At 43.1% G+C, this 27519-nt stretch overlaps 1 protein-coding gene across 3 annotated transcripts in view; it reads right to left on the reverse strand.

Annotated features, from left to right (window-relative positions):
* The window catches only part of LOC144668050 (formin-like protein 1), a 280427-nt gene that overhangs the window by 10709 nt on the left and 242199 nt on the right, over positions 1 to 27519 (reverse strand). For all 3 annotated transcript variants that reach the window (XM_078529803.1, XM_078529804.1, XM_078529802.1), the window contains 6 exons: positions 24434 to 24514; positions 23674 to 23803; positions 19007 to 19170; positions 17721 to 17822; positions 15749 to 15853; positions 11247 to 11370 (listed from right to left, as the gene is read on the reverse strand). In XM_078529803.1, coding sequence (XP_078385929.1) covers positions 11247 to 11370; positions 15749 to 15853; positions 17721 to 17822; positions 19007 to 19170; positions 23674 to 23803; positions 24434 to 24514 — 706 coding nt within the window. The remainder of the gene's footprint in view (positions 1 to 11246; positions 11371 to 15748; positions 15854 to 17720; positions 17823 to 19006; positions 19171 to 23673; positions 23804 to 24433; positions 24515 to 27519) is intronic.

Genomic DNA, 27519 nt, shown 5'->3' on the forward strand with positions numbered 1-27519 from the left:
TGAAGATGGTAGGATCTAGTTCACTGCCCTGAGGAACTCCTGCAATGATATCCTGGGACTGAGATGATTGGCCTCCAACAACCACAGCCATCTTCCCTTGCCACTAGGTAGACTCCAACCAGAGGACAGTTTGTCCCCCCTGGTTCCACTCGACTTGAATTTTGCTAGGGCTCCTTGATGCCACACTTGGTCAAATGCTGCCTTAATGCCAAGGGTAGTCACTCTCACCACGCCTCTGGTGTTTAGTTCTTTTGCCCAGGTCTTGATCAAGGCTACAATGAGCTCTGAAGCCGAGTGGTTCTGCTGGAACCCAAACTGAGCTTCGGTGAGCAAGTTATTGCTGTGTAAATGCCATTTAATAGCACTGTTAACAACACCTTTGATTACTTTGCTGATGAGTGAGAGTAGGCTGATTGGGTGGTAATTGGTTGGATTGGATTTGCTTTTTATGGACAGGACATACCTGGGCAATTTTCCACTTTGTTGGCTAAGGGTATGGCTGGTTCTGGATGACAACTGGAATGTCATTGGAACCCATAGCCTTTCCTGGATTCAATGCACTGAATTGATTCAAGACTAGACTCTGTGATGGTGGGGACCTCATGCATCATTCTAGGTACTTCTGGCTCAAGATGGTTACAAGTGTTTCAGTCTTGTCTTTTGCACTGACCTGCTGGGCTCTGCCATTTTTGTGGATGGGGATATTTGTGGAGCTTCCTCCTCCGTTTAGTTGTCCACCACCATTCACAACTTCAGAGCTTTTACCTGATCCGTTGGTTGTGGGATCACCTAGCCCTAACTATAAAATTTTGCTTCTGCCTTTTAGCATTCAACTAGTCCTGTACTATGGCTTCACCAGTTGGCACCTCATTTTTAGGCATGCCTAGCGCTGCTCCTGGCATGTTCTCTTACACTTCTCATTAAATAGTCATTTGGTAGGACGGAACTTGAGTACTGCTGAAAAAAGACATTTTGTCAAAGCTTTTCATCTTGCACTCATTAGGACAATTGCAAGAATACCAATGTCAGGGGAAGCAACGACTTTATACTGTATGAGAAGAGAGTGCTAATTGGATGGCAAGTGGACTCTGATTGGTAGAGGCGTTGCATGGAGAATGCACCAGTTAATGGTGACTGACAGTAGCTGCCAAGCATTGTTTGAAATTTAACCCAGGCAGCTTGACTCTGATTGGTCAAGGCATTTCCCTGAGCAACGAACCAGCGAATGGCTATTGCTTATTTTGTTTAGCTGAAACAGGCACAATGTTTTTTTTCTATCTGCAAAGAATAGGGCCCTGTGTATTAATAGATGTAGCTTCCAGTACACACAAGTGCACCAAACTGTCAGCCCAACTGACAATCTTAATTTGGCTGTCAGCGTAATTTTTAAACACACTGAGGATTAGTTAACAAATGGAGTTCAATTGCAGAATCACATCTAATGTGTTTTGAGTTTTGCAAGCATGGGCTGGTTAAGTACAGTCTGCACCTTGCCCATTGCAAACAGCAGAAGGGACATGCTGTTTGCTACAATCCACCAGTCTTTAGGACGTACGGCCTACATACCCAGCATCACACTGGTACTGAAATTCATATACCACATTACTCATTTGTGTGATAGGCAGGACATCCTTTTTGGCTTGACAGCAGCATCCTGTTAGTGGTGAACTAACCGGATGCTAGTTTGTGTTGCTACTGCATAGTAGCAGCGTGAAACAGCTAGCTTTACCTGTTGCTCAAATTTTTAAGATACCTTGCCCTTCCAGGGTAATCTGAGGTAGACTGGGCACTTTTTAGGGCTGAAAGTGATGGATTTAGGCCCGTTCATGAGTTTGTGTGATCTACAGCGTGTAATGATCTCATCAGGGTAGCCATTATCCCACATCCTGTATTTGATGCGCCCTATTTCAGCATCAAGCTAGCATGGTGAGCAAATGGCTTGGCCCCTATTTAAGAGGCTGCCAATAAGGCCAATCTTATCAGCAACCGAGCCATTTGCTCACCATGCAAGCTTGAGGCTGAAATAGGAGCATTAAATACAGGATGTGGGATAATGGCTACCCTGGTCATATCATTTCACACTGTATATCTCTCAAACTCATGAATGGGCCTAAGACTTTCACTTTTGGTCCTGAAAAGTGCCCAGTCTACCTCAGATCACCCTGGAAGGGCAAGGTATCTCAAAAATTTGAGGAACAGGTGAAGCTAGCTGTTTCACACTGCTACTATGCAGTAGCAACACAAGTGGTATTCACCTCTAACAGGATGCTGCTGTCAAGCGAAAAAGACGTTCTGCCTATCACACAAATGAGTAAGTTGGTATATGAATTTCAGTGTCAGTGTGATTCTAGGTATGTAGGCTGTACGTCCCAAAGACTGGTGGATCATATCAAACAGCATGTCCCAGCCACTGTTCGCAATGGGCAAGGCACAGGCCGTACCCAACCAGCCTGTGCTTGCAAAACTCAAAACAGTCTCCAACGTTAGATGTGATTCCACGATTGGATAACGTTTGCTAAATAATCCTCAGTGTGCTAAGAATTATGCTGACAACCAATTTAAGATTGTTAGCTAAACAAAATAAGTGATAGCCATTAACTGATTCATTCCTCAGGGCGACACCTTGACCAATCAGAGTCAAGCTGCCTGGTTTAAATTTCAAACAATGCTTGGCAGTTAACTGTCAGTCACAATTTATTGGTGTATTCTCCATGACAATGCCTCTACCAATCAGAGTCCACTTGCCAACCAATCAGCACTCTCTTTTAATACAGTATAAAGTTGTTTTTCCCCGACATTGGTATTCTGGTATTTTTGTGATTGTCCTGGTGAGTGCAAGATGAAAAGCTTTGACAAAATGTCTTTTTTCAGCAATACTCCTTATTAAACGAGTGTCGCTCCCTGGTTTGATGGCCATGGTAAAGCAAGAGATATGATGGGCCACAAGCTTACAGATTGTGGTTGAATACAATTCTGCTGCTGCTGATGACCCACAGCACCTCAGATTTTGAGCTGCTAGATCTGTTCTGACTCTATCCCATTTAGCACAGTGGTAGTGCCACACAACATAATAAAAACTTGTCTCTTGGTCACTCATACCAAAACTCTCATGGCTAGATGAATGTAAGGTACGAAGATTGGTGAGGATGAGGTCAAGTATGTTTACTCCCTCATGTTGGTTCTCTCGCCACTTGCCGCAGATCCAGTTTGGCAGCTGTGTCCTTCAGGACTCAGTCAGCTCAGTCAGCCTTGGTATTTCCAATCCACTCTTGGGGATGGACAGCCAGAGTACATGATCAGATGAACTGAGGTAGGGATCTCAATGTATCAGTTACCATACTTATTGTAAGAATAAAACGTCAGGCTGCTTGCACTCTGGAGGCTGATACAGCCAGCGTTGTATGGGGTCACTATGCTACTCATCCAAAATATGCTGACTCAGCAGCCATTAAGCCTGATTCAAGATTCACATTCTTCCAATGCCAGCTGAACTGAAAAAGGAATGATCCATGTAGTCTTAAGACAGTGTTATCCTGACAAACATTGAGCCATTTCGTCAAGTACTGATGCTGCTCTACATCCAATAACGCAGGCTACCGGCTGATTCCTCCAATCTAAGCCTTTGGCTGTTGAGTTTCCTGTCTGCTTAAACCACATTAATCAACATTTCGACTGACATGCTATTCATTGGAATTTTTTCTTGCATTCTGAATCCTCCTCCAATCCAGATCGCCCTATCACGAGGCAGGATTTTCCTCTTGGGATCAGGACCAAGACATTGGGATTATATTGGGGATCCTGACTCGGCACCATGTCAGGAACAGTCAGCCAATAGGAATTTCTACCAACTTGGCAATCAGTGGCCAGAATGCGCATTTTCTGTCTGATTAAAAATTGTGGATGGTCTCTCAAAACTGGAGGGCCTCAGCATGGAAGGAGCTACAGCCTGCCATTGGAGGTGAGAGAGAGAGGGGTGGCTCTATCTTGAGGTGCCCTCTTCCCTCTTAGCACTTTTAAAATATTTGAAATTAAAAATGACCACAGCTGCCAGACTACTATTGTGAAGGACAAGCCCCTGGGCCCTCAGCTGTGGCCAGTTATGCATATTCTTGCCTGAATAGGTGTTGGTTATTGTAGCAAGAAGCTAAGATAGAGAGCGACTCATCACAGTTCTAAATAAGAAAGGGACTTTTTAAAGCGCACAGTCAGTAAGGGCACATGGTCAGTGAGGGAGGCTTCAGCCTGAGTGAGACAGAGACCGTGTCAGTATAATTGAGAATTTGGTTCAAAGTGGGAATTCGGTGCATAGGGTGAAAGAGGTGCTTTAGGTAAAGTTTACTGCAAGAAGTAAAGTGTGCTGAGTGGGGAGTTCGGTGAAGGGCAGGGAGGAGGTACTTTTTCCTTCTGCTCTTTTTCAGCCTCCAGTATTTGATTTCCACTTTGGTGCAGCAGAAGGAGCAGGTAAACCAGTAACTGGTATTATTAGAAACTAAATTTTACCAGTATTGTAAGGTTTACTGGCAGTGCCAAATTCTATTGGGAGATGTAGGCTTTATTAATTATAAATTAATTTGCAATTATTAATTAATTAATACATATTGGAGATGGCAGGGCAGGTGATGTACTGTGATTGCAGAGTGTGGGACCTTCTGGATGCTGGTGTGACCGGCAAGGCAAACGCCACTGTAGTAAGTGTTTGTGGCTGCAGGAACTTTAGCTCAGAGTTATTGAGCTGGAGGCCAAGCTGCAGACACTGCGGCACAACAGGGAGGGGGAAAGTTACATGGACACTTTATTCCAGGAGGCGGTCATATCCCTTAGGATAGGGTCTTCTGATTTGGTCAGTGGTCAGGGACAGGAGGGTGTGACTGCAAGTGGGGTAGGTAGGGGGACCCAGAGGGCAGGAGTGCAGGAGCCTTGGCCCTTGCAATTTCCAACAGATTTGAGGTATTTTCAGAGTGGGGGCTGCAGGGCAGATGAGTTACTGGCTATGGAACTGGGGTACAGAAAGCCATTCAAGTGGGGGGGAGTAACAAGGAATATAGTGGTAGTAGGAGACAGTACAGTCAGAGGGATTGACACTGTTCTCTACAGCACAGAGCATGAGTCCAGGCAGCTGTGTTGCCTGCCTGGTGCCAGGGTTCAGCGCATCTGCTTGAGACTGGATGCAGTGGGAGGAGGAGGACCCAGCATTCGTGGTACATGTAGGTACCAACGACACAGGCAGGACAAAGAAGGATGAGGAGCTTGGCACCAAGTTAGGAAGCAGAATCTCAAAGATCATCATCTCTGGATTATTACCTGAGCCACATGCAAATTGGCATAGAACAAATCAGATTAGGGAGATGAATATACGGCTTAAAGACTGGTGTGGGAGAAGTGGGTTCCGGTTCCTGGAATACTGGGGAAAGCGTGATCTGCACCGGTGAGACTGGTGCTAAGACTGGTGTTCTTGTGAGCTGCATAACTAGGGAAGAAAAGAGGGTTTTAAACTAAATAGTGGGGGCAATGGATCAAATTCAGGAAGATGCGGTAAACCAAATAGTAGAGACAAGGCAAAATAGAAAGGTATCGTTATGGGAAATGAAAAACAGACCGTGACAGGAAGGGATAGAGAATACAAATCTAATAATAAATCAACAGATGAAACTAGAGGTTATAAAAAGAATAAAGGGATAAAACTAAAGGCTCTGTATCTGAGTGCACGAAGCATTTGAAACAAAACAGATGAACTGAGAGAGCACATTGAAATAAATACGCACGATTTGATAGCCATTACAGAGACATGGCTGTAGAAGCACATGGAAATGGGACATTTAGGAAGGACATAAAGCAAAGAAATGATGGAGGGGGTGGCTCTGTTAGTTAATGATGGCATTAACACAATAAAAAGAGATGACCCAAGTTCAGGAAACCAGGATGTGGAAACGGTTTGGGTGGAGATGAGAAATGATAAAGGTAAGAAGTCACTTGTGGGAGTTGAGTCCAGGCCCCCTAATAGTAATCACATGATACGGTGGATCATAAAGGAAAAAATAATGGGAGCTGTCAGAAAGGCACGGCAATAATCATGGGAGATTTTAATCTGCATATAGACTGGAAAAGTCAGATGGGCAAAGGTAGCCTAGATGAGCAGTTCATTGAAAGTCTTTGGGATAGTTTCTTAGAACAGCATGTTCTGGAGCCAACCAGAGAACAGACTATACTAGACCTGGTATTGTGTAATGAGATGGGATTAATTAATGATCTCATAGTGAGAGCTAGATAGCAGCTACCATAATATGATTGAATTTTACATTCAGTTTGAGAGAGAGAGAAGTGGGTCCGAGACCATGTTTTTAAAGTTAAATAAGGGCAATTATGAGGGCATAAAGCAGAGCTGGCTAAAGTGAATTGGCAACTTAGGTTAAGGGATAGGTCAATAGAGATGCAGTATCAAACATTTAAGGGTTTTTTTCAGAATAGGGAGAACAGATATATTCCAACGAGTAAGAATAATTCCAAGGGATGGGCACACCGTCCTTGGTTAACTAGAAAGGTTAAAGATAGTATCAAACTTAAAGGAAAAGTATATAATTGTGCAAAGACAGGTGCAAGGTCAGAGATTAGACAGAATATAAGGAACAGCAAAGGATGACTAAAAGATTAATAAGGAGGGAAAAATTAGAGTACGAGAGAAAGCTAGCCAGAAATATAAAAACAGATAGTAAGAGTTTCTATAAATACTTTTAAAAGAAACAGGTTAACAAAGAGAGGGTTGGTCCTGTAGAAAGTCAGTCTGGAGAATTTATAATGGAAAAAAAGGAGATGGCAGATGAATTTTGCATCAGTCTTTACTATAGAGGATGCAAATGACATCCCAGAAGCAGCTATAAATCAGGAAATGGAAGGGCGGAAGGAACTCAGGAAAATTACAATCACCGGAGAAGTGGTACTGAGTAAATTGTTGGAGCTGCGGGCTGACAAGTGTTCGGGTCCTGATGGACTTCATCCTAGTCTCTCAAAAGAAGTGGCTAGTGAGATAGTTGATGCATCAGCTGTAATATTCCAAAACTCCCTAGATTTGGGGAAGGTACCATTAGATTGGAAGATAGCAAATGTAATTCCATTATTCAAAAAGGGATGGAGACAGAAAGCAGGAAACTACAGGCTAGTTAGCTTAACATCTGTTGGTAGGGAAAATGTTAGAAACTATTATTAAAGAAGCTATAGCAGGGCACTTGGATAAGTTCAAGGTCATCAGGCAGAGTCAACATGGTTTTGTGAAAAGGAAATCATGTTTAACCAACTTATTGGAGTTCTTTGAGGAAGTAACATGTGCTGTAGGTAAAGGAGAACCAGTAGCTGTACTGTACTTAGATTTCCAGAAGGCATTTGATAAAGTGCCACATCAAAGGTTATTGCATCATAAAAGCTCATGGTATAGGCAGTAACATATTGGTATGGATAGAAGATTGGCTGGCTAACAGGAAGCAGTGAGTAGGCATAAATGGGTATTTTCAGGCTAACAAGGTGCAACAAGTAGTGTGTTACAGGGATCAGTGCTGGGACCTCAACTGTTTACAATTTATATAAATGACACAGATGAAGGGATGGATGGGATGGTTTCCAAATTTGTTGATGACATAAAGATGGGTAGGAAAGTAATTTATGAAGAGGACATAAGAAGGCTACGAAAAATATAGATATATATTAGCTGTGGGGGAACCTTAAAGTGATCAAGGAGCACCAGCCTCCCAGTCTGCCACCAAGAGGCCCCCTCCGGGCAGCTAGCACACTCTCAAAGCCACAGGCTCTGCTCAATGGCCTTATTTGGCCTTTTAATTCAATTCACCATCCTCTGGCTACTTTATCTGGAGGGTGTAGAAGCTAAACTCAATACTGTCCTCATCCAGTATCAACACAAGAGCATGCAAACGCACACACATATCCATGCATGCATGTATTAGCTGTGGCTCGTTGGTACCAATCTTGTCTCTGAGTCAGAAGGTTATAGGTTTAAGCCTGTCTCCTGAGACTTGAGCATAATGTCTAGGCTGACACAATGTGGCACTGAGGGAGGGCTGCACTGTTGGAGCTGCTGTCCTTCAGATAAGACGTTAAACCAAGACGTCAACTGCCCTCCTGTGTAGATCCCTGGGCACTATGTTGAAGAAGAGCAGGGGAGTTATCCCTCATATCTTGGCCAATATTTCTCCTTTATCCAAAATCACCAAAACAGCCTATCTGGTCATTTTCTCATTACTGTTTGCAGAATCGTGCCAATTGGCTGCTGTACTTTCTACATTACAAACTTCAAAATTACAAAATCACAGCTCTGAGGAAGGGTCAGACGAACTCGAAACATCAACTCTGTTTGTCTTTCCACAGATGCTGTCAGACCTGCTGAGTTTTTCCAGCATTTTCTGTTTTTGTTTCAAAATTACTTTATTGGCTGTAACATTAGCATAACACCCTAACAACACTGTGGGTGTACCTAGACCACATAGACTGCAGTGGTTCAAGGCAGCAGCTCACCAGCACCTTCTCAATGGCAATTAGGGATGGGCAATAAAAGCCAGCGAAGCCCACATCCCATGAATGAATAGACAAAAAAAGTGTTTTGGAATGTCTCAAGATCATGAAAAGTGAAAATAAATATGTTTTTTTTTCCCCAGTTGGAAAGCCAGCAGGAACAACTGATCTTTCCCTCCATGCACACTGGGCTCAGTTAATTCAGCACAAACCAGGAAACACCTCTCGACCAGGAACCCCTCCCCAACTCAGTTTTATACAACTGCTGGAGAATCTTGCTGATCATCAAACCTTCAATATCCAATTAGATGTTAACTCATCACCTACCAAAGCAAAAGGTGACAGCAAATAAGTTCAGTCATGATCTTCAATACAGAGAAATCATTGGGGCCAAATACTGTAGATCACAGCATATAAGATTACCCCATTTTTTTCGGCACCAAAAATCATGTTTTTTCACACACTGGTCTATAAGTCAACCCCCCTTTTTGGTTACAACATGCTATATTTGCATTAGTAGTCAGCCTCAATTGTTCTCCCCGCAAATGGATTTTTACTGACTGGTACCTTATAACTGGGTGCAAGGGATGAAGCAGGTGATAAGGGCTGTGCTGCAAAGATGCATGGGAGTTTAAGACATGCCCACACAGAACAGGTTCTGCCAAGTGAACGACAAAAATGGTGCCCACCCACACCAGCGGTTCACTTTTATATTGGCGTATAAGTCGACCCTCATTTTTGGAGGGATTTTTCAAGGCTTCAAAAGTCCACTTATATCACAAAGTTTTCATCACATAAAGTTTGAAATGCTGCTGTGCGATTTTGGCAGTGAAACCCTTAAGTGATTCATATGAGATTACCTTTGTCTGATATTGTAGCGCTTGCATTGTCTATTAAATTAGAGAAAGTAATTACACTTTAACATTTCACCATGCAATTTCTAAGTTTGCACTTTAGATGATGTGCATTTATCCCATTAAACCGCCTGACGAGTGCAACTGAGATTTTATATGGGTTTGCCACATTAACCATAATGCTGCTTACAATGTGTTTTGCTCTAACCTGTAAGTAGGTTCATGCTGGTGAATAATGATGATCCCTGCTGGAATGCTAATGCATGAAACATTAATATTAGAGGTCATTTACCTAGAGAATGTGCAGAGCTCACTAAGGTGGACTTTCATCGTTAAACGAGGCATCGTAGAAGAGACGAGAAGAGCGTTTGGCTGTCCGCGCAGTGAAGGGGACAGTCTTCAGTGCTGTCCAGAATCCAGTCAGGAAGAATAAGTGTGAGAGGGAGAAAGAGAGAGAGAGAGAGACAGAGGAATAGAGAGTGAAATAACGAGGGAAAGAAAGAAAGAAGGAACAAGCATAATGGAAATAAAAAGATGAGTTAAAAAATAGAAAAGAACATGATGGAAGTAGTGAAAGCGCAAGATGTAAGAGAGAGAGAGGGAGAGAGAGTGCAAGAGATAAGCAGCAAAAGAGAGAAAAGGGTGGGGGGGGGCAGAAAAATGGGACACAGGGAGGGGAAATAGAGAAGAGCAAAAGGAGTGAGAGTCACAGAGGCAGTTTTCAATTGAACATTTTAACAATTAGTGTGAAGGAGTCACTTATTTCTTCGGCCAAAAATTTGAAACAAGAAATCATGTTACAATAAAAGTATTTCAAAAACAATCAAAATCTTGCTTTAGCATGCTCCATCTGTCTAACGTTTGAACAAGATTCTGCAGCAGTTATGAGACCGCAGAACCATGTTTGGTTGATTATTCGCCTCATGAACAACTCCATCCAGCAACTTTATTCAAATCATCACAAATTGAGATGAGTCTGGATGCATGTGACCTTGGAACTAATTCAAAATTCAAAATAATGGCTAAAATTCCCTTTCTATGAATGATTTAACATTTGAGTTAAGAGTTGACTTTCTGAATCCTCAGACAGTTGGGCTTCTCAGCTACACTTCTCTGGGCTTCTCAGTTAACACACTGACTCTGAAAACAACTCTTCATATTACAACTATAGAGCTGCCCAAGTTTCAGCAATCGTGCCATTACTATAATACCATAGTATTAACAGCTAAATGCATGAAACACAATTTTACCTCTTATTTCTTTCTTGACCTCCAACCTTTTTTTAAAAAAAATTAAACATTATTATTTTTCCGCACTGCATTTTATTATACTTTTCCTCAAATTCAAAATCAACCATGCACCTTTCTTCATTTTCTTTTCCAACTTACGGTCCATTTGAGGAGACGAGCGTTTTCTTCTGTAAAATCTGTTGCCACTGGTTGGAAAGTGGCAGTTTTCCAGCCTGTGGCAAGACCTTGGCCACCACTGACTCAGTCACGCTGTAGATGGAGGAGTCAATTCAGCTTCCTGCTCTGCCATTCAATTAGATCGTGGCTGAACTGTACCTCAAACTCCACAACCCTTGCCTGACAAAAATCCACTGATTGGAGTCTTGAAAGCTCCAATTGTTCCCCCAGCAACCTGTACCTTTTGGGGGAGAGAATTCCAGGTTTCTACAGACCTTTCAATGCAAAGTATCATAACCAGAACAGGGGTAACCTAGCAAAGCCTACACGAGGACTCAATATCTGTTTGTTTTGGGGAGTTGGGGGTGGTAAGTCACTTATTTCTATCTATTTTAGGATATTAATCTTTCATTTTCCCTTCTCTGATCCTACGTGTGGGACTGTTGTGTGACATTCTCTCCCGGTGAATTACCTGTGATAATATCCTCAATTGCTCCGTCCTTGCCCTCGTACACCATTCTCTCTTTTCCCTGCTGCTTCTTCTTCAGCTCAGCCATTAGATCCATGTGGGGGACCTTACTCTTAGTGGGAAGGGGCTAGAGAAAAAGATGACAGTTCACTTACCGCTGCTGTGAAATGTGAGTTAGATTCATCAGAAAAGAAATCATTTATGAAATTGAAAAAGATTTGGAATCACCTGTTTTAGAAAATAGCGTCTGGGCAGTGTAAACCCTTCCCTTTAAATCTCTGGTGTGCTTATATATGATATACCAACAATGTGATCAGCACCACAGTAAGTCTAAGATTATAGACATGCTGTTTCATAAGGTCAAAATGATTACATCAAATCCAGTGGTGTGTTCCTTTATATCTGGAAACGCTTAAGTCTGTTAAATAAATATTGAGTTCATACAGGGGTGAATTGAGACCCCTGCAGTTTCATAAACACTGGATGAATTAGACAGGTTGTCAGTCGAAAAACCCTGTGTCAGGGTTACCGAGCACACAGGGATAACGTGGAGTCAGGAGGTATATACCTCTAACATTTTTTTCTGAAATTAAATCTATTCCAAGTAAAGACTCGTTCACCACCTGGCTATCAGGAGTATAACACTCTGGATTGAAATGTTCAAGAGCTTTCACCCTTTTTTCACATGCAAATGATTCCTAATTGAGTTGTGGGATGATCTGAGACAAATTTGTACAGGCATTGACCCTACTGCTAAATTCAAGGACACCTTTTAGGCGTCCTGGGTTTTGAAGGACCCCATTAGTCGCCAGTGACCTTGCCAGGCATCAGGGTTCTTCAACCGACCCTGCAACTTTTAACCATGAGTTTATAGAAAAGACCTGTGAGGTCAGGAGGAACAGGAGTGCTCCATAGTCCCAAATAAAATCTTGCCACAAACCCCCTTCCCCCACCCATTGACTGTGCCAAAAGCGTACCCATGTGTTACCTCCGACAAGGCAGCTGGTCTGAAATTCAATCCCGGAGGAGGGTGAGCTTCTTGTGGAGTTCCAATAGAGGCTGACAGGTTTTCAACAGCGGCTTGCGGCACAATTTAGGGTCAGGCTTGGGCGTTTCATTTAGGTGTATGCTGCTCCCATAGCTCCTTTCTGAGCTCAGCATAGACTAATTTCTACTTACCAGATTTCAACATATGTTTCTCTGGTGAATTTTTTTTTTTAATGCTATTTTTGGATACGCAACACAAAAAATTCAGTGATATCTGAATTGTGACAAATTGTACTGTTTTGGTAATGTTACTGCAGATGAGCTCTAGTGGTTTATTCTCAAGTGGCAGTGGGGGAGCATTTAGGAAACAGTGATCATTGTATTGTACATTTTAGGATGATGCTAGAAAAGGATGATAGGCAATTCAGAGTAAAAATAATTAATTGGACATGAGCTGACTTCAATGGGGCGAGAACAGAGCAGGAAAAGCTATAGCTGAACAAAGGGCTACCTTCAAGAAAGGGTTGGTTCGGGCACAGTCAAGGTATATTCCATTGAAAGGGAAAGGTAGGACAAACAAATCCAGAGCTCCCTGGATGAAAAAGGAGATTGAAATTAAGATAAAGAAGAAAAACTGCCCTTATGACAGGTGTCAGGTAGAAAAAACAATTGAGAACCAAGAGGAATACAGAAGATTCAGAGAGGAGGTGAAAAAGCATATTAGAGAAGTGAAGAGGGATTATGAGAAAAGACTGGCATTCAACATAAAGGGGAATCCCAAAGTCTTTTATAGCCATATAAATAGTAAAAGGGTGGTAAAAGGAGAAGTATGGCCGATTAGGGACCTGAAAGGGAATTTACACATGGACAAAGGGGCCATGGCTGAGATATTAAATGAATAATTTGCATCTGTCTTTACCAAGGAGGCAGATGCTACCCAGGCCATGGTGACAGACGAGGAAACTGTCACTGGAACAGTTCAAAATTGATAAGGTGGGGGTGTTGGATAAACTGTCAGTACTTTAAAGTTGATAAGGCACCGGGACTGGATGAGATGCATCCAAGGATATTGAAGGAAATGAGAGTAGAAATTGCAGGGGCACTGGCCATAATCTTTCAGTCTTCCCTAGACTCAGGGGTGGTGCCAGGGGACTGGAGAATTACATTATACCCTTGTTCAAAAAAAGTTGTAAGGAAATGCCCAGCAACTATAGACCAATCAGTTTAACTTCAATGGTGGGCAATATTCTAGAAACAATTATTTGGGATAAAATCAGTAATCACATGGAAAATATGGGTTGATAAGGAAGAGCCAGTATGAATATCTAAAGGGGAAATCATGTTTAACTAACTTGCTGGAGTTTTTTGAAGAGGTGATAGAAAAGGTCGATGAGGGCAATGCTGTTGATGTGGTGTACATGGGCTTTGAAAAGGCATTTGACACAGTGCCACACAACTGACTTGTGAGAAAAGTTATTGCTTGTGGAATAAAAGGGACAGTAGCAACGTGGATACAAAATTGGCTGAAAAATAGGAAGCAGAGAGTAATGGTCAATGGATATTTTTCAGGCTGGAGGAAGGTTTGTAGTGGAGTTCCCCAGAGGTCGGTATTGGGACCCTTGCTTTTCCTGATATATAATAATGATCTAGATCTTGGAGTGTAGGGGACAATTTCAAAGTTTGCAGATGATACGAAGCTTGGGAGTGTTGTGAGCTATGAGGAGGATGGTGTGGAACTTCAAGAGGACATAGACAAGTTGGTGGAGTGGGAAGATAGGTGGCAGATGAAGTTCAATGCGGAGGAGTGTGAGGTGATGCATTTTGGTAGGAGGAACATGGACAGAGAATATAAAATAAGGAGTGAAATTTTGATGGGGGTACAGGAGCAGAAAGCCTTGGGTGTATATCTGCAAAGATCATTGAAGGTGGCAGGACAGGTGGACAGAGCAGTTAATAAAGCATATAGTATCTTGGGCTTTATTAATAGGGGCATAGAGTACAAGAGCAAGGAGGTTATGCTGAATTTATATAAGACACTCATTAAACCTTAGCTGAAATGTTGTGTACTGTTCTGGGCACCATATTATAGGAAGGATGTGAACACATTGGAGAGAGTGCAGAAGAGGTTTACAAGAATGGTTCCAGGGATGAGAAACTTCAGCTATGAGGATAGATTGGGAAGGTTGGGAATGTTCTCCTGGGAGAGAAGTCAGCTGAGAGGAGATTTGATAGAGATGTTCAAAGTCATGACAGTGCTGGACAGAGTAGATAGGGAGAAACTGTTCCCAGTCATAAAAGGATCGAGAATAAGAAGGAACAGATTTAAACTGATTTGCAAAAGAAGCAAGTGTGATGTGAGGAAAAACTTTTTCACACGAGTGGTTCGGGTCTGGAATACACTGCCTGGAAATGTGATGAGGCATTCAAGAGAACATTAGATGATTATTTGAATAGAAACAATGTGCAAAGGTACCGGGAAAAGGCAGGGCAATGGCACTAGGTCATAATGCTCATTTGGAGAGCTAGTGCAGACACGATGGGCCGAATGGCCTATTTCTGTGCCGTTAAGATTCTGTGATTCTATACCGTGTCCTACTCCAGCTAAACAAACAAGTGGGACCCTTTGCCAGATACTTGACAATACCAGTCCTGGGCTAAGGACATGAAGTGTGGGAGGCAGCCAGTTTGACATCACTCTGAGAATCCTGATGCCTACTGGGGTGTTATGCCTTCACTTGCAATCTTACTTTAATGGCCCCAACAATATAAGCATCTTGTCATGCTGATACATTGTAGACACAGAACTGTGTTCTGGTGTTATTGCATGAGTTGTCATAGCAACCCACAGCTCCATTGCACCCTCTAATCAGCTCTAGTAATTTGCCTTAATGATGCTTCAATCAACAGTCATCTTTCCTTGGTTATTGAGGAGATTGCTGTTTCAAGGGGCTTTCTCTGCATTCAGCTTCCTTGAAGCATCACATCACAGCAGCTGCATTAAGCAGGTCCTCCCAATGATGCCACATGTTAAACAAAGGATATTCTAAGATTCAACCAAGTGGGAAAAAAATAATAATGAGCCAGTGCTGACTGGTGCTGCTGTACTTAGTCATGTAATAGAACCCAGATTCATGGCTACTATTCTTCACAGAGTGACTCACCAGTTTCAGTCGCACCATATTGTGGAAGCCCTGAGGGGAATTTCAAGAAGTGGATGCCAATTTAGGGGCAGGCTTCAATATGTTTTGCTCTTCCTGGGCCCTGAAGGGACAGGCAGGTAGGCCTCTGCTTTAGCTACTCAAATAAGTTGCTGGGAGACAGGCCAATAGGCCCATTGACAGCTCTTGCACAATTTCAATCCCAACTTGAGCTCCTTCTTCAATACCATTATATATTTAGAATGAGTGTTTTCTCCTTGTTTAACTAAAATGACAATCTTTTGACAAGCGTTTCTCAAAGAGCTGTTCAAAAAAGGCACCATCTGTAAAACAAATCCCAGTTCAGGTCAGAGGCCTCACCTTTCCATCTGGCTGCTCTGTTTTGGACTGTGAGTTTTTATCTTCAGAGTTCTGAACAGTCATTGCCTCTTGCTTCTTCCGGACCTCGTTTTCCTGCTCAGCTTGCTGAGAAAGATTCACAAACAAATATGAGCATCAGTTATTGACATAAATCTACTGGGTTTGTACAGTTACTTTCAAACATCTATTGACAACCATTTTCCTACTCTATGCATCTTTTTTGCTTCCAATTTTTCATCGATTCTTTACAGCTCTCTGCCTTCAGGGAGCTTTCATTGCACGCTCCCCCCGCGCCTGCACAGACTTCAGTGCCCGTTCTCCTCTCACCCCCACGCTGGCAGCACTGGGCCAGTTAACGGCCAGCTAGCATGAAATTGTGGTGGGGGGGGGGGCGATCACGGGCAGCAGGCCGTTTCCCAGCTGCTCCTTGGCCCACCCACTGCGCCCGACGACCTCAAAATTCTGCCCAAAGTGTCCAACATTAGATGTGGTTCCGCGATTGGACAACACTTGCTAAACAATCCTGATTGTGCCAAGAACTACACTGAAAACCAGTTTAAGATTATCAGTTGGGCTTGCTCTGTGATTCACTTATGCATGCTAGAAGTTACATATAGTCATACACAGGGCCCTGTCCTTTGCAGACAGAAGGAACAGACAGAGTTAAACACTAGTTATTTGCCATAACACATGAGCCAGTAGGTGGAGAATGTTTTCAGCACATAATCATATATAAATTCACTAAATTGATTTCACTTTTCACTTGAATATAGATGCAGTTCATTTTTAAATATCAGAGGCACCATTTATCCATCCATAAAAGGCAAGGAGAATTTTCAACACCACTGATGTTGCATGGTTTCAATGGATCCCATCAGTTATTCCTTTCCTTAAATGAGATGAGCCCTTTGCCGCGAGATTTCCATTCAATGGCTGACCGCAGTATCAATGAAAGCTACTCATACAGGTGGCTGAGTTAAAGGCTAATTTCTGGACTTCTTCCCAAGGATCCCACATTTCACCATTAATGTTAGAATGTAAAAATTTGTAGGAACACAAAGTTGACATTTTGTTCATGAAGTCCATCCTTCTTTAATCTACCTTCTCAGGACATTCCTTAATCCCTTGCATCTCAAGGATTGCACCCAAATGGCTCCTGAGCTCAGTTTTTTTATTCATTCTTGAGGTGTGGGCATCACTGGCAAGGCCAGCATTTATTGCCCATCCCTAATTACCCTTGAGCTGGTGATGGTGAGCCGTCTACAAATGAGCAGCCTGCTAGGCTATTTCAGAGGGCAGTTAAGAGTCAACCCCATTGCTGTGGGTCTTTAGTCACACATGGGCCAGACAAGGTAGGGACAGCCTGATAAACCACTAGTTTCATGATCATTATTATTGCGACTAATACTTTATTCTGGATATGTTAATTAATTTAAATTTCTCCAGCTGCCACGGTAGGATTTGAACTCGTTAGTCTGGGCCTCTGGATTACTAGTCCATTAATGGTGTGACTACGCTATTGTTCCTCTTTAAGTGCTCTTGGTTGATAACTTATTCCACAACTCCTTAGTCCTTGGCTGAAAAACCCATCTTATTCTTAACCTCCCAAGTTGTTCTAGAAATCTAACTGGATTTAAGTCTTCATAAATGGAGTTCTGACATTTGGAACAGTTAGTGGTTCACCCTCACTTTCACCAAACCAAACCATTCTCTTCATTCAGAGGGGAGTAAGAAATTATAAAAAATTTCCCACAGACGGTATAATGATAATAAAGGCAATATTTACTAAGAGATTACTATAAGTTAGGAAATGTTTGGCCATTGAATTCAGCTTTAAACAGCACTTCCTTAAAATGTCTGTGAGATTGACCAAAAATGAGCCTCAGGAAGGAAAGAAGCCTTCTGTGGTAACAAATATAGTCAACATAGATCATTCTGGAGGGCCTGGAGTAAACAGTGTTCAGTTCTATACCTTGTAAGCCTTAATGAACCTCAAAAAGGATGGGAAGAACATGGATGGAGGCATTGTCTTAATATCTTCACCAAAGTACTCAACAACAGACTGGTAAGCTTCCTGTGGAAGAAAACAGTGCACACAAGGTTAGTCATAATCAGCAATTGGAGCATTAATGATCAACATTAAATGAGAACAAAGCTAAGTCCCTAATTAACACTTTTACTGGGATTTGGGGGTAAATAGTCTCCCTGAAAATACCTTGATTTTCTGTTGAAATCTGCAGCAATTCCCAAACTCTCAGCATCCACCACCTCGAGGGATAAGGGCAATTAATGCCCACTTAAGGGCCTCATCCCATTGCTGCTGCGATTCAATCAGCAGCGGGTGGGGGAATTGCCATATAGGGAGCCTGAAAAGCAAAGCCAGTTGAGTTTGTTTGCGGACTCCAAAAGCAGGAAGGGTGTCCCTTGTTGTCAAGCACTCAGTGTCTGATTGAGGAACCCAGCATCAGGATGTGGGTGGCCTGCTGTGATCCATCCACTGCCCTTTCTTCTGAATACCCCTGTCCCTCCGCCAGCCAATAACCCGCTCCCCTCAACCCCCATCCCAACCTCACTCACCTGTGGCCTAGAGTCCCTCGCTGATCCTGGACCTCTGTTGGGTGCATTGCTGGCAGCTACCACTGCTCCTGGTGGTGCTGCCTGTAATGGAGAGCTGCTGGCTCATTGGCTGGCAGGCCTCTGTGGTGTGGAGGGCTGCTTGATCCCTGGGGAAGCCTGCAGTTGGCTACTTAAGTGCCTGAGAGGCACTTAATATGGCGGGTCTTCCCCAAAGGAGGTGACGTGAGGCTCTCGCCAGCACTCCAGACGGCAGGCGTCAACCTGGATTAAATTCCACCCACAGGGACTGATTGGCCTAAGGCACATCACTCCAATCTCAAAGATAATTTGTAATTTCCACTTCAATAGTAAGCGTAAAGGATGAAGAAGAGTTTTTTTTTGTGAACTAGGGCTGTGAGAATTGTGGCGGGGTTTTCAGTCATGGAGGGACCTAACAGCTGAAGCTGTCCATATTGTCATCCTGACATCTGCATCTTTCCACCTTGAGCTGATTTATTTCCCTTGTCCACCTCTGGGCACTTAAACTGACAGTAACATCCCTGGTTAAAATCAGCTAACTTAGCACAGGCCAAGGTTTGAACCCGAGACATCGCTGGTGTGCACAGCTCAGTACTACATTAACCAGTGCACGTCTTGACAAGGCTTGAAGATCACCCTCTGAGTGAGCTCGTTATTGCCCACCTGTGCGGTTTTGCTGTCCTTCTGCAAGTTGTCCACTTTCTCACTGTTGCTGCTCAGGAATTCTTTCAGGAGTAAACTGGTATCTTCGACCATGAATGCCTTCCGGATGAGTTCCATTCCCTGTTGTAACGAGCGCACGTCCTGTACAACATTCTCCAGAGACACTACGATAGACACACCAAGTGGGAAAACCTCATTGAGAAACTCAGGCACATCTTATTCAAAGAAGCTGATAACAGGAGGGGAGGCAGGTATAATTTGTTAGGCCCAAAAATAGAAACTAAAGCAAATTGATTCCTTGTCAAGTAATGACAGCTGGCATTTAACGTAGCCCCTTAAAGCAGTAAAATATCCCAGATATTCACAGTTGCCTAGCAAAGTTTGAGACTGAACTACATAAGGAGATAGTAGGACAAATTGCTTAGCAGGGAAGTAAGTTTTAAGCAGCCTCTTAAAGGAGGAGAAGACAGAGGACAGGGAATTAAGGAGGGGATTCCACAGCCTAACGCTCTGGCAGCTGAAGGCATGGATGCTCAAAGTGGAGCAATGAAATTCAAGAATGCACAAGAGGCCAAAATTAGATGAGTTTAGAGATCTTGGAGGATTGTAGTACGGAGAAATTTATAGAGATGGGGAGGGATGAGTCCATGGTTAGGGTGGGAAATGGGATGTGAATTTTAAAATTGAAGATTTGCTGGACCAGGAGCCAAGTTGCCAAGTGAGCACAGGGGTGATGGGTGAACGGGACGTGGTGTGAGTTAAGATATAAGCAGCAGAGTTTTGGATGAGACCAAGTTTATGGAGGGTGTAACATGAGATGCTAGTCAGGAGAATATTGGAATAGTCCAGTCTAGAGGTAACAAAGGGTTCAGTAGCAGGTGAGCTGAGGCAGGGTGGAGACAGGTGATGATAAAGAGGTGGAGTAGACGATCTTGCTGGTGGAGAGGATATAAAGTTGCAAGTTCAGCTCTGGGTCAAATAGATACCAAGGTTGCAAACTGCCTTCTTCAGTCTCAGGCCGGAGAGAGGCTGGAGTTTGGCATAGGGGCTAAAAAGAATGGCTTTGATCCTCTGTAGGATATTGGATGGAAACTATAAAAAGTACATGAGGTTAACAGATTGTGGGAAGAGTGGGGGGAGGGGGATGAAGAGTAAAGGTTAACTCTAATGCTAGCTACTGAGCGTGTGCATAAGGAGCTATGTCACAGTGATGTCACTCACTGAGAAGATGACTGAGGAGCATCTTAGAGAGTAGCTCCAACTATGTTTTGGCCTTACTTAACCTTTGTAAATAGTTAGCATGTAAATAAATGTGTTTTCAACAAAAAAAAACTATTGTCTCCAGAAAGCTCGCTTCTAGAGTAAGAAGCTAATGAATCCAGAGACTAAACCACAATAACAGATCTTCTAAACATTTAATTGCAGATTTCTGCTCACCCAATGTTGGAAGTTGAATAAGCAGTGTGAAAAAAATCAGAGACAGTGAAGGGGCTGAGAGAAGTAGCAGTGAAGTAGAGCTAGCTGTCATCAACATACATGTGAAACCTAACATGTCGTCAGGGGGCAGCATGTAGGTGAGAAATAGGAAAGGGCCAAGCATCGATCCTTAGGGGACACCAGAGGTAATGACATAGGAGCAGGAAGAGAGGCCACTGCAGGTGATTCTCTGATTACAAATGGATAGATAAGAATGGAACCAGGCGAGAGCAAATCCACCCAGCTGGATGATAGAGGAGAAGCAGTGGAGGAGAATAATGTGGTCAACTGTGTCAAAGGCTGCAGACAGGTCGAGAAGGATGAGGACTACATGCACAGCCATTGGGCGGAGATCCCGCCATCTGTCCATACACGGTCAGAAATTGGCCTCGATACACTTTGGCTGCCAGTGAAGTCTAAGGAGCCATAATCACAACAGCATAATAAAAATAAGTGGGAATTTTTGCCTGGTTTAATTTGCCCCCTATACTTTGACCCAACCTGAAGGCTGGCTGGACAATACGACTTCCTTCTCTAAGAGTGTATGGATTTAGTCTCTGTTATTATTGCTTCAAAGTGGGCTCGGAGTCTAGTTCCCACGTTTTCATGTGTCTCAGGTTCTCACTGTGGCAGTGCCAGTGAGCGATTGCAGGCATGAAGGCAGGCCCTGTACTTCCTGCCATAGCTCCAGTGTGCCAGGCCACTGTGCTGCTCCCAGAAATCATGTCTGTAAGTAACCAATTTCTTCCAGCCAGTCCAACTCCACATCACATGACTTGTCATCTATCCCTTACTGAACCAGATTGAACCAATCCCATTTACCTAAACTGGTAACAGATACAATAATAATTAAAAGATCTCTGCTTAAAGATAGCACCGGCACCATAACTTGCTGAATGCTCTACCAATATACATAAAGCATACTGATGTAATCCCATCACCTTTCCTTCTCTAACACAATATTAATGTAACAAAGACATCCTCCTTTTGTTACTGCAATACCAACAAAATCTAACATTGTAGTATAAAGTGTTAATGTTAAATAATGTCTACAACTGCACTGATAACAGAACATGGAGAGAGATAGCTCTATGTAGAGCCTCATGCTGAGTCTAACTTGTAAATATTAAGCATAATATTCAATAAAAGGTAGAGTTTGCTAACAGCATTGCCTCCAGCATGACCTGTAAGCCCGGAACCAGGACTACTACATCTAAGACCAAAAACAACAGTAACAGATGCATTACATCACTCCTCTCACCCAGCTTCACAAGCGTAATATTATTATAATCTAGTCATGATTGCTTTAATAATACAGCATTAACATGCTACTAGCTACTGACTCAAGTTCCACTGGTCTAATCTATTTGCTTCATCGTTTCATTAGTACTAATGTACCCTAATCGTAGGAACATAGAAGCAGAAGTAGGCCATTCGGCCCCTCGAGCCTGCTCTGCTATTTAACTGGATTCATGGCTGATCTTCAATCTCAACGCCAATTACTGCACATCCCTATATCCCTTATTGACATTGGTATCTAGAAACCAAATCGGTCTCTGCTTTGAGCATACTCAACTATTGAACCTTCACAGCCTTCTGGGGTAGAGAATTCCAAAGATTTGCCATCCTCTGACTCAAGAAATTCCTCCTCACCTCGGTTCTAAATGGCCTACATCTTATTCTGAGAATGTGTTCCCTGGTTCTAGATCCTCCAACCAGGGGAAACATCCTTCCTGAATCTACCCTGTTGAGCCCTGTGAGAATTTTTTCAACTTCAATGAGATCACCTCTCACTCTTCTAAACTGTAGAGAATACAGGCCCAGTCTCCTTAATCTTTCCTCTTGGATAACCCTGCCATGCACTCCCTCTATGGCCAGTATATCCTTCCTTAGGTAAGGAGATCAAAACGGCACACAATACTCCAAGTGTGGTCTCACCAAGGCTCTGTACTATTGCAGCAAGACTTCCTTATCCCTGTACTCAACCTCTCTTGCAATAAAAGCTAACATACCATTTGCCTTCCTAATTGCTTGTTACACCTGCATGTTAGCTTTCAGTGATTTATGAACAAGGACACCCAGGTCTCTTTGGGCATCAATATTTCCCAATCTCTCCCCATTTAAGAAATACTCCGCATTTCTGTTTTTCCTACTAAAGTGGATAACTTCACATTTTTTCACATTATATTGCATCTGCCATGTTCCTGTCTACTCACTTAGCCTGGCTAAACCCCCTTGCATCCTTCTCACAACTCATCCCCACCAAGTTTTGTGTCATCAGCTGACTTTCCAGCTCCACCTGTCCCACCCCCCACTTAAACAGTTTATATTTCACCACATTTCTTATTCCTCTTTAGTTCTGATTCGGACTCGAAACGTTAACTCTGTCTTCCTTTCCACAGATGCTGTCAGACCTGCTGAGTTTTTCCAGCAATTTTTGTTTTTGTTTGGAAATATTACATTTGGTCCCCACATCCAAATCATTGATATTGATTGTGAATAGCTGTAGCCCCAAGAACTGATCCTTGTGGTACCCCACTAGTCACAGCCTGCCAATCCGAGAATGATCCGTTTATCCCGACTCTCTGTTTTCTGTCCATTAATCAATCCATGCCAGTATATTCCCCTAATCACTACTCCCCCTGGTTGATGTACCCTAATCACTGCTCTGGAGGCTTTGTGGCATGTAGTATCATCTATACCTCTGAGCCAGAAGCTCTGGGTTCAAGTCCCACTCCAGAACCTGATGGCCAATGAAGGTGTGTTCATAACACAGCCAAACACGTTGAGTATCAATCTGCAAATCCTTCCAACACATGCAAATGGCAGGTGGTGAAAGTGGGAGAGATTCCTGGTCAGCCATGTGATGGAAAGAACGTTGGAGCCTCTACCATCACTATCCATAGCTCCAGGCTACAACATGCATGTAAACATGCATGTTGTTGCAACAACTTGGACTCCTTGGGCTTCTTTTGGGGGGGGATGGATTCTTGACCTGCCTCCTAGCCCTACCTGTGGTAGAGATCCTGGCACTGTGGGTCGGAGCTACCTTTGGCCAGAGAACTGAAGGAAAAAGCACCGCTTCCCCTGGTTGAAGAAGAAATCACTGCTCCCACTTTGTAAATTGGTAGCAAATCCCTCTACTTATGTAACAGTCAATATTCTCCTCAGGTCATTACTGATTTTAATACCTGCAGCAGCTTTCTCCACAAAGAGCAGCTCAGTGTGAAAGGCACTGAGTTCAGGATATTGCCCGTGGATTATGTCCACAATGTAGTTCATTAGCGTCTGTTTTCTGTCCGTTGATTTGGTTTCCAGGAGCTGAAGATGAAAGGAGACAGAGCAATTAGTAGGAATACAGTTACATGTTCTTTTATCTGGAATTTGTGTTAACCTACTTATTAAATCCAGCCAATAACACAACTGAATCTGCATTAACTCACTGAACACCAACAGTCAATAATGCAATGGTACCCGTGTTAACTCACTCAATATGTACAAGCAGTAACATGTTAAAAGTTGTGATAACTCACACTAACTATGGCCACCCCACATGCTGCACTGATTAATAGCCTCGGCCTGTTGCTTGCTCTATCCTTCGTTTGCTTTCATTGTATTAGCAGGATTATTTGAACACCAGTTCTGATCACCTCTTAGGTGTGATCGTTTCAGAGAAAACACATCGGCCTTAATCAGTCTGACACCAGAACTTTAACGAGAATGGCATCAAATGGTGTCCCAGTGTTGATGGACCTACAATCAATCGGTCACCTTCAAATAGTTGCTTAAGGGAGGTGACTGCAGGTCAAATCGATACTGTAGTCAATAGCCGATTATAACCGGTCACTAATTAGGCCATTCAGCACGTTATTACAGATCACAAAATGGAATGAGCTAATCATTAGACTAGTTCAATATATAATTTCCGAGTGGGAATTCCCACAATCTTACCAGGTCAAGGCTCTGCAATCGAAAGCCGTAAACAGCTCCTTTTTTACTGCTATTCATGTAGTTCCCAAATGCTAAAATGATCTGCAGAAGAGATTGAACAAGATCACCTGTGAATATTGATGGTCGCTTTTTACAATGGATTATTATTCACAAATTGAACAGTGAAATATTGCATTGTACAATCACTGATATCACAAAATAAGCAGCAATTCATAGGGCTGAATTTTACAGGACGCGTGTTGCTTGCGCCCCCCGATAGAAAAGTCACACAGAGAAAAGATTTCCCTGCAGTGATAATACACTGGGTAATGAGGTAACTGTGGGATGTCTGCCTCTTAGAGACAGGAAGTCTTCAAGAGTTGCCGGCCAATCTGATTGACTGGCAATTGAGTAGTGCCATCAGCACAAGAACTCAGTAGTGGCCACTGCTGGGACTACAAACAGTCCCGAAGAGCGGGGACATGGATGTCGGACTGAAAGGTGAGTCTGGGGTTTCTGGATGGGGAGGGATCAGGGATTCCAGGGAGTGGGGGGAGGTGGGGGTCAGGTTCTGGAGGATAGGGTAGGGTAGGGTAGGATAGGGTGGAGATCCACAAAAGGAGGGAGTAACATCTTGCAGGGTGCCCCCAATGGGCACAGGGCATCCCCAAAGGAGGTATACACCCCACTTCTTTCCCACTTTTTTACCTCAGATGGTAAAAATGCAGGCTGGTCTCCTTCGTCTTGCCTTCCGCAGCCATATGTATTATTGTGACAGGGGCAGAAACAGGCCATTAATTGGCCAGTTAAGGGCCTCAAGGGTGGGCAGGCTATCCCACTGCCTTACACACCCACCATACCATAGGGGACAGCTTGGGAAGGCAGGGGGTTAGTCATTTTACACTGCTGCCCCCTCCCCCAATGCCTGCAGATACAATGGCTGGTGGGCTGTAAAATTCCCCCCAATAGGCTTTCTTTGGTAAAGACAGATCTAGTTCTATGTGAATTAGCTTCTTACTGATACCCAGCTAAACCCAGACTTCAAAATATGTCAGGAAAATGGGACCAGAGGGCATGAAGTGGAAGTTAGTGAAAAGTAACTTAAATTCAAAACATCTCGGCCTAGAGTTTCCACCAGTTTGTGTAGCACAATTCACCTGGAATTGGCTAGACTAGTATGAAACGCATCATACACTGGAAGCCGGCTCTGATTACAAAGCTGGCCATCAGCCCCCAGCTCAGAATAACGAGCACGATGGGTTTCTGACATTTTGCAATCCTTTGAGGAGATTCTTCCAATTAAGGTTTTTAGGTGCATTTTTTAAATAAGTTTTTAATTGCAAAATCATTTTTAATTTACTAAAAAGCTGACTAATTATCCATCCATGAAACTACTAAATTATTTAAACATATATTTTTTAGTGTCATTTAAAATTAGGTTACAATCAGGTGGTGGGCTAGTTTAATTTATATGATAAAATCCATTTTCAGCCGTATTAATAAAACTGCACACCAGGTTATCACTCCTAAGTATGTCATGAAATATTTTTTCATGCCAGGAAAATAAAATGAACCATAACATTTTATTACGCTGTCCACTTGTGTCGGCTCATGGAACATGTTACACTTGTGATTAGGCAATGGCTGGAAACTGGAACCATCACCTGGGAGAACCAGGGCAATTTGTGCTTGGGGACGCTGATTGCACCCAAAACGTAAACTTCACCTCCACAGCTTTAAAGTGACACATGTTTGGAATAATACAACAATTTGAAATTATATAACAAGCAAGTCTAGCAAAATGAATCACGATGTTTCCCAGTGGGTGGGTGGGCGGTGGGGGTTGGTGTGAGGGAGGGCAGTGGAGGAGGCAACAGAAGGGCTGGAGAAGTGGTGTGAGGATAGAGAGGGGGGTGGGGATGTTAGATTGGGGAGGTGACTGGAGGCATATTTGAAGATGTAGGTCAAGATTTTCCAGCCCCTCTGGTCCTCTGGTCCCGCTGATGTGAATGAAAATTTCAATGGCTTGCTGGCCCCTCTGGGAGGGAACCTGCTGCAAGGGGCGGGTGGGGGGGGGCTTAGAAAATTCCAGCCATATAGTTTGAGGAAGCTTTCCAAAACTGGCAAGATGGAGAGCTTGAAAGGGAATTTTAGGGCCAATGATGATAGAAAACTCAAGAAAGTAGGACCAGGCAGTGTAAATGGAAAATAATAAAAAAGGAAATTGTGGTGAGTGGGGTCTGGAAGCACGCACTGAGACCAGGGTTGGGCTCAGCTGTGAATAGGGTCGGAAGACATTGCAGAGATTAAATGTCGTAGAAAAGTTAGTAAATCAGGGCAAAGATTGTGAACTCAGCCGCCTGAGGGATGGGAAAGCAGTGAGGTTGGAAAGGACGGTCGGTAGGTGAGTGGGATATAGTGCACAATAATGTAAAATAACAGAGACAAAAGCAATGGGATTATTCAAAACCCAGTTTGATGAAAGGGTAAATGACCTTTCACTTCCCAGATTCTTATGTTCTTATTCTTTTTTTAGATGGACTGTCCTGGTGATTCCAGTGCACTAGATGGGATTGTTATGGACCTGGCAATCTAATATGTGCCACAGGAAGAGACAAAGGCCACGGGATTCGGAGTGATAGATTATTGAGAGATAACCCATAGATTGACACGGAGACACAAACTCAGAACCCGAGAAACCTACCTTGGACAGTGATAACTGTCAATGCATTGGGATTTAAATACACATGCAAATGTTGAGTGGCACTTCATCCATTATCCTGTTTTGAATCCAGTGATCAAATTACAAATTCATTTTAATCCTTTGAATTTGCATCAATAAATGCACTTTACTTCTTTACTAACCAGGCACAAATACTTACATATAGGACCTGATACCCAAATGGGATACAACAACAAGGTAGATAATATGAACCATGATATTCTGATGCAAACGCTTAACACGCTTCTCTCAAATTTCTCTCTGTGCTGCTTTACCACAGGGGTCAACTCACTTTCGTTTAATGTCCATTTGTAAAACAGAACCAAGTTGGGATTTAATGACTACGCCAAGGTGCTGAAATCATCATGTGGAAATCCTTGGCCGG

This window comes from Cetorhinus maximus, chromosome 25 (genome assembly GCF_964194155.1).
Source record: "Cetorhinus maximus chromosome 25, sCetMax3.hap1.1, whole genome shotgun sequence".
NCBI classification, from domain to species: domain Eukaryota; kingdom Metazoa; phylum Chordata; class Chondrichthyes; order Lamniformes; family Cetorhinidae; genus Cetorhinus; species Cetorhinus maximus.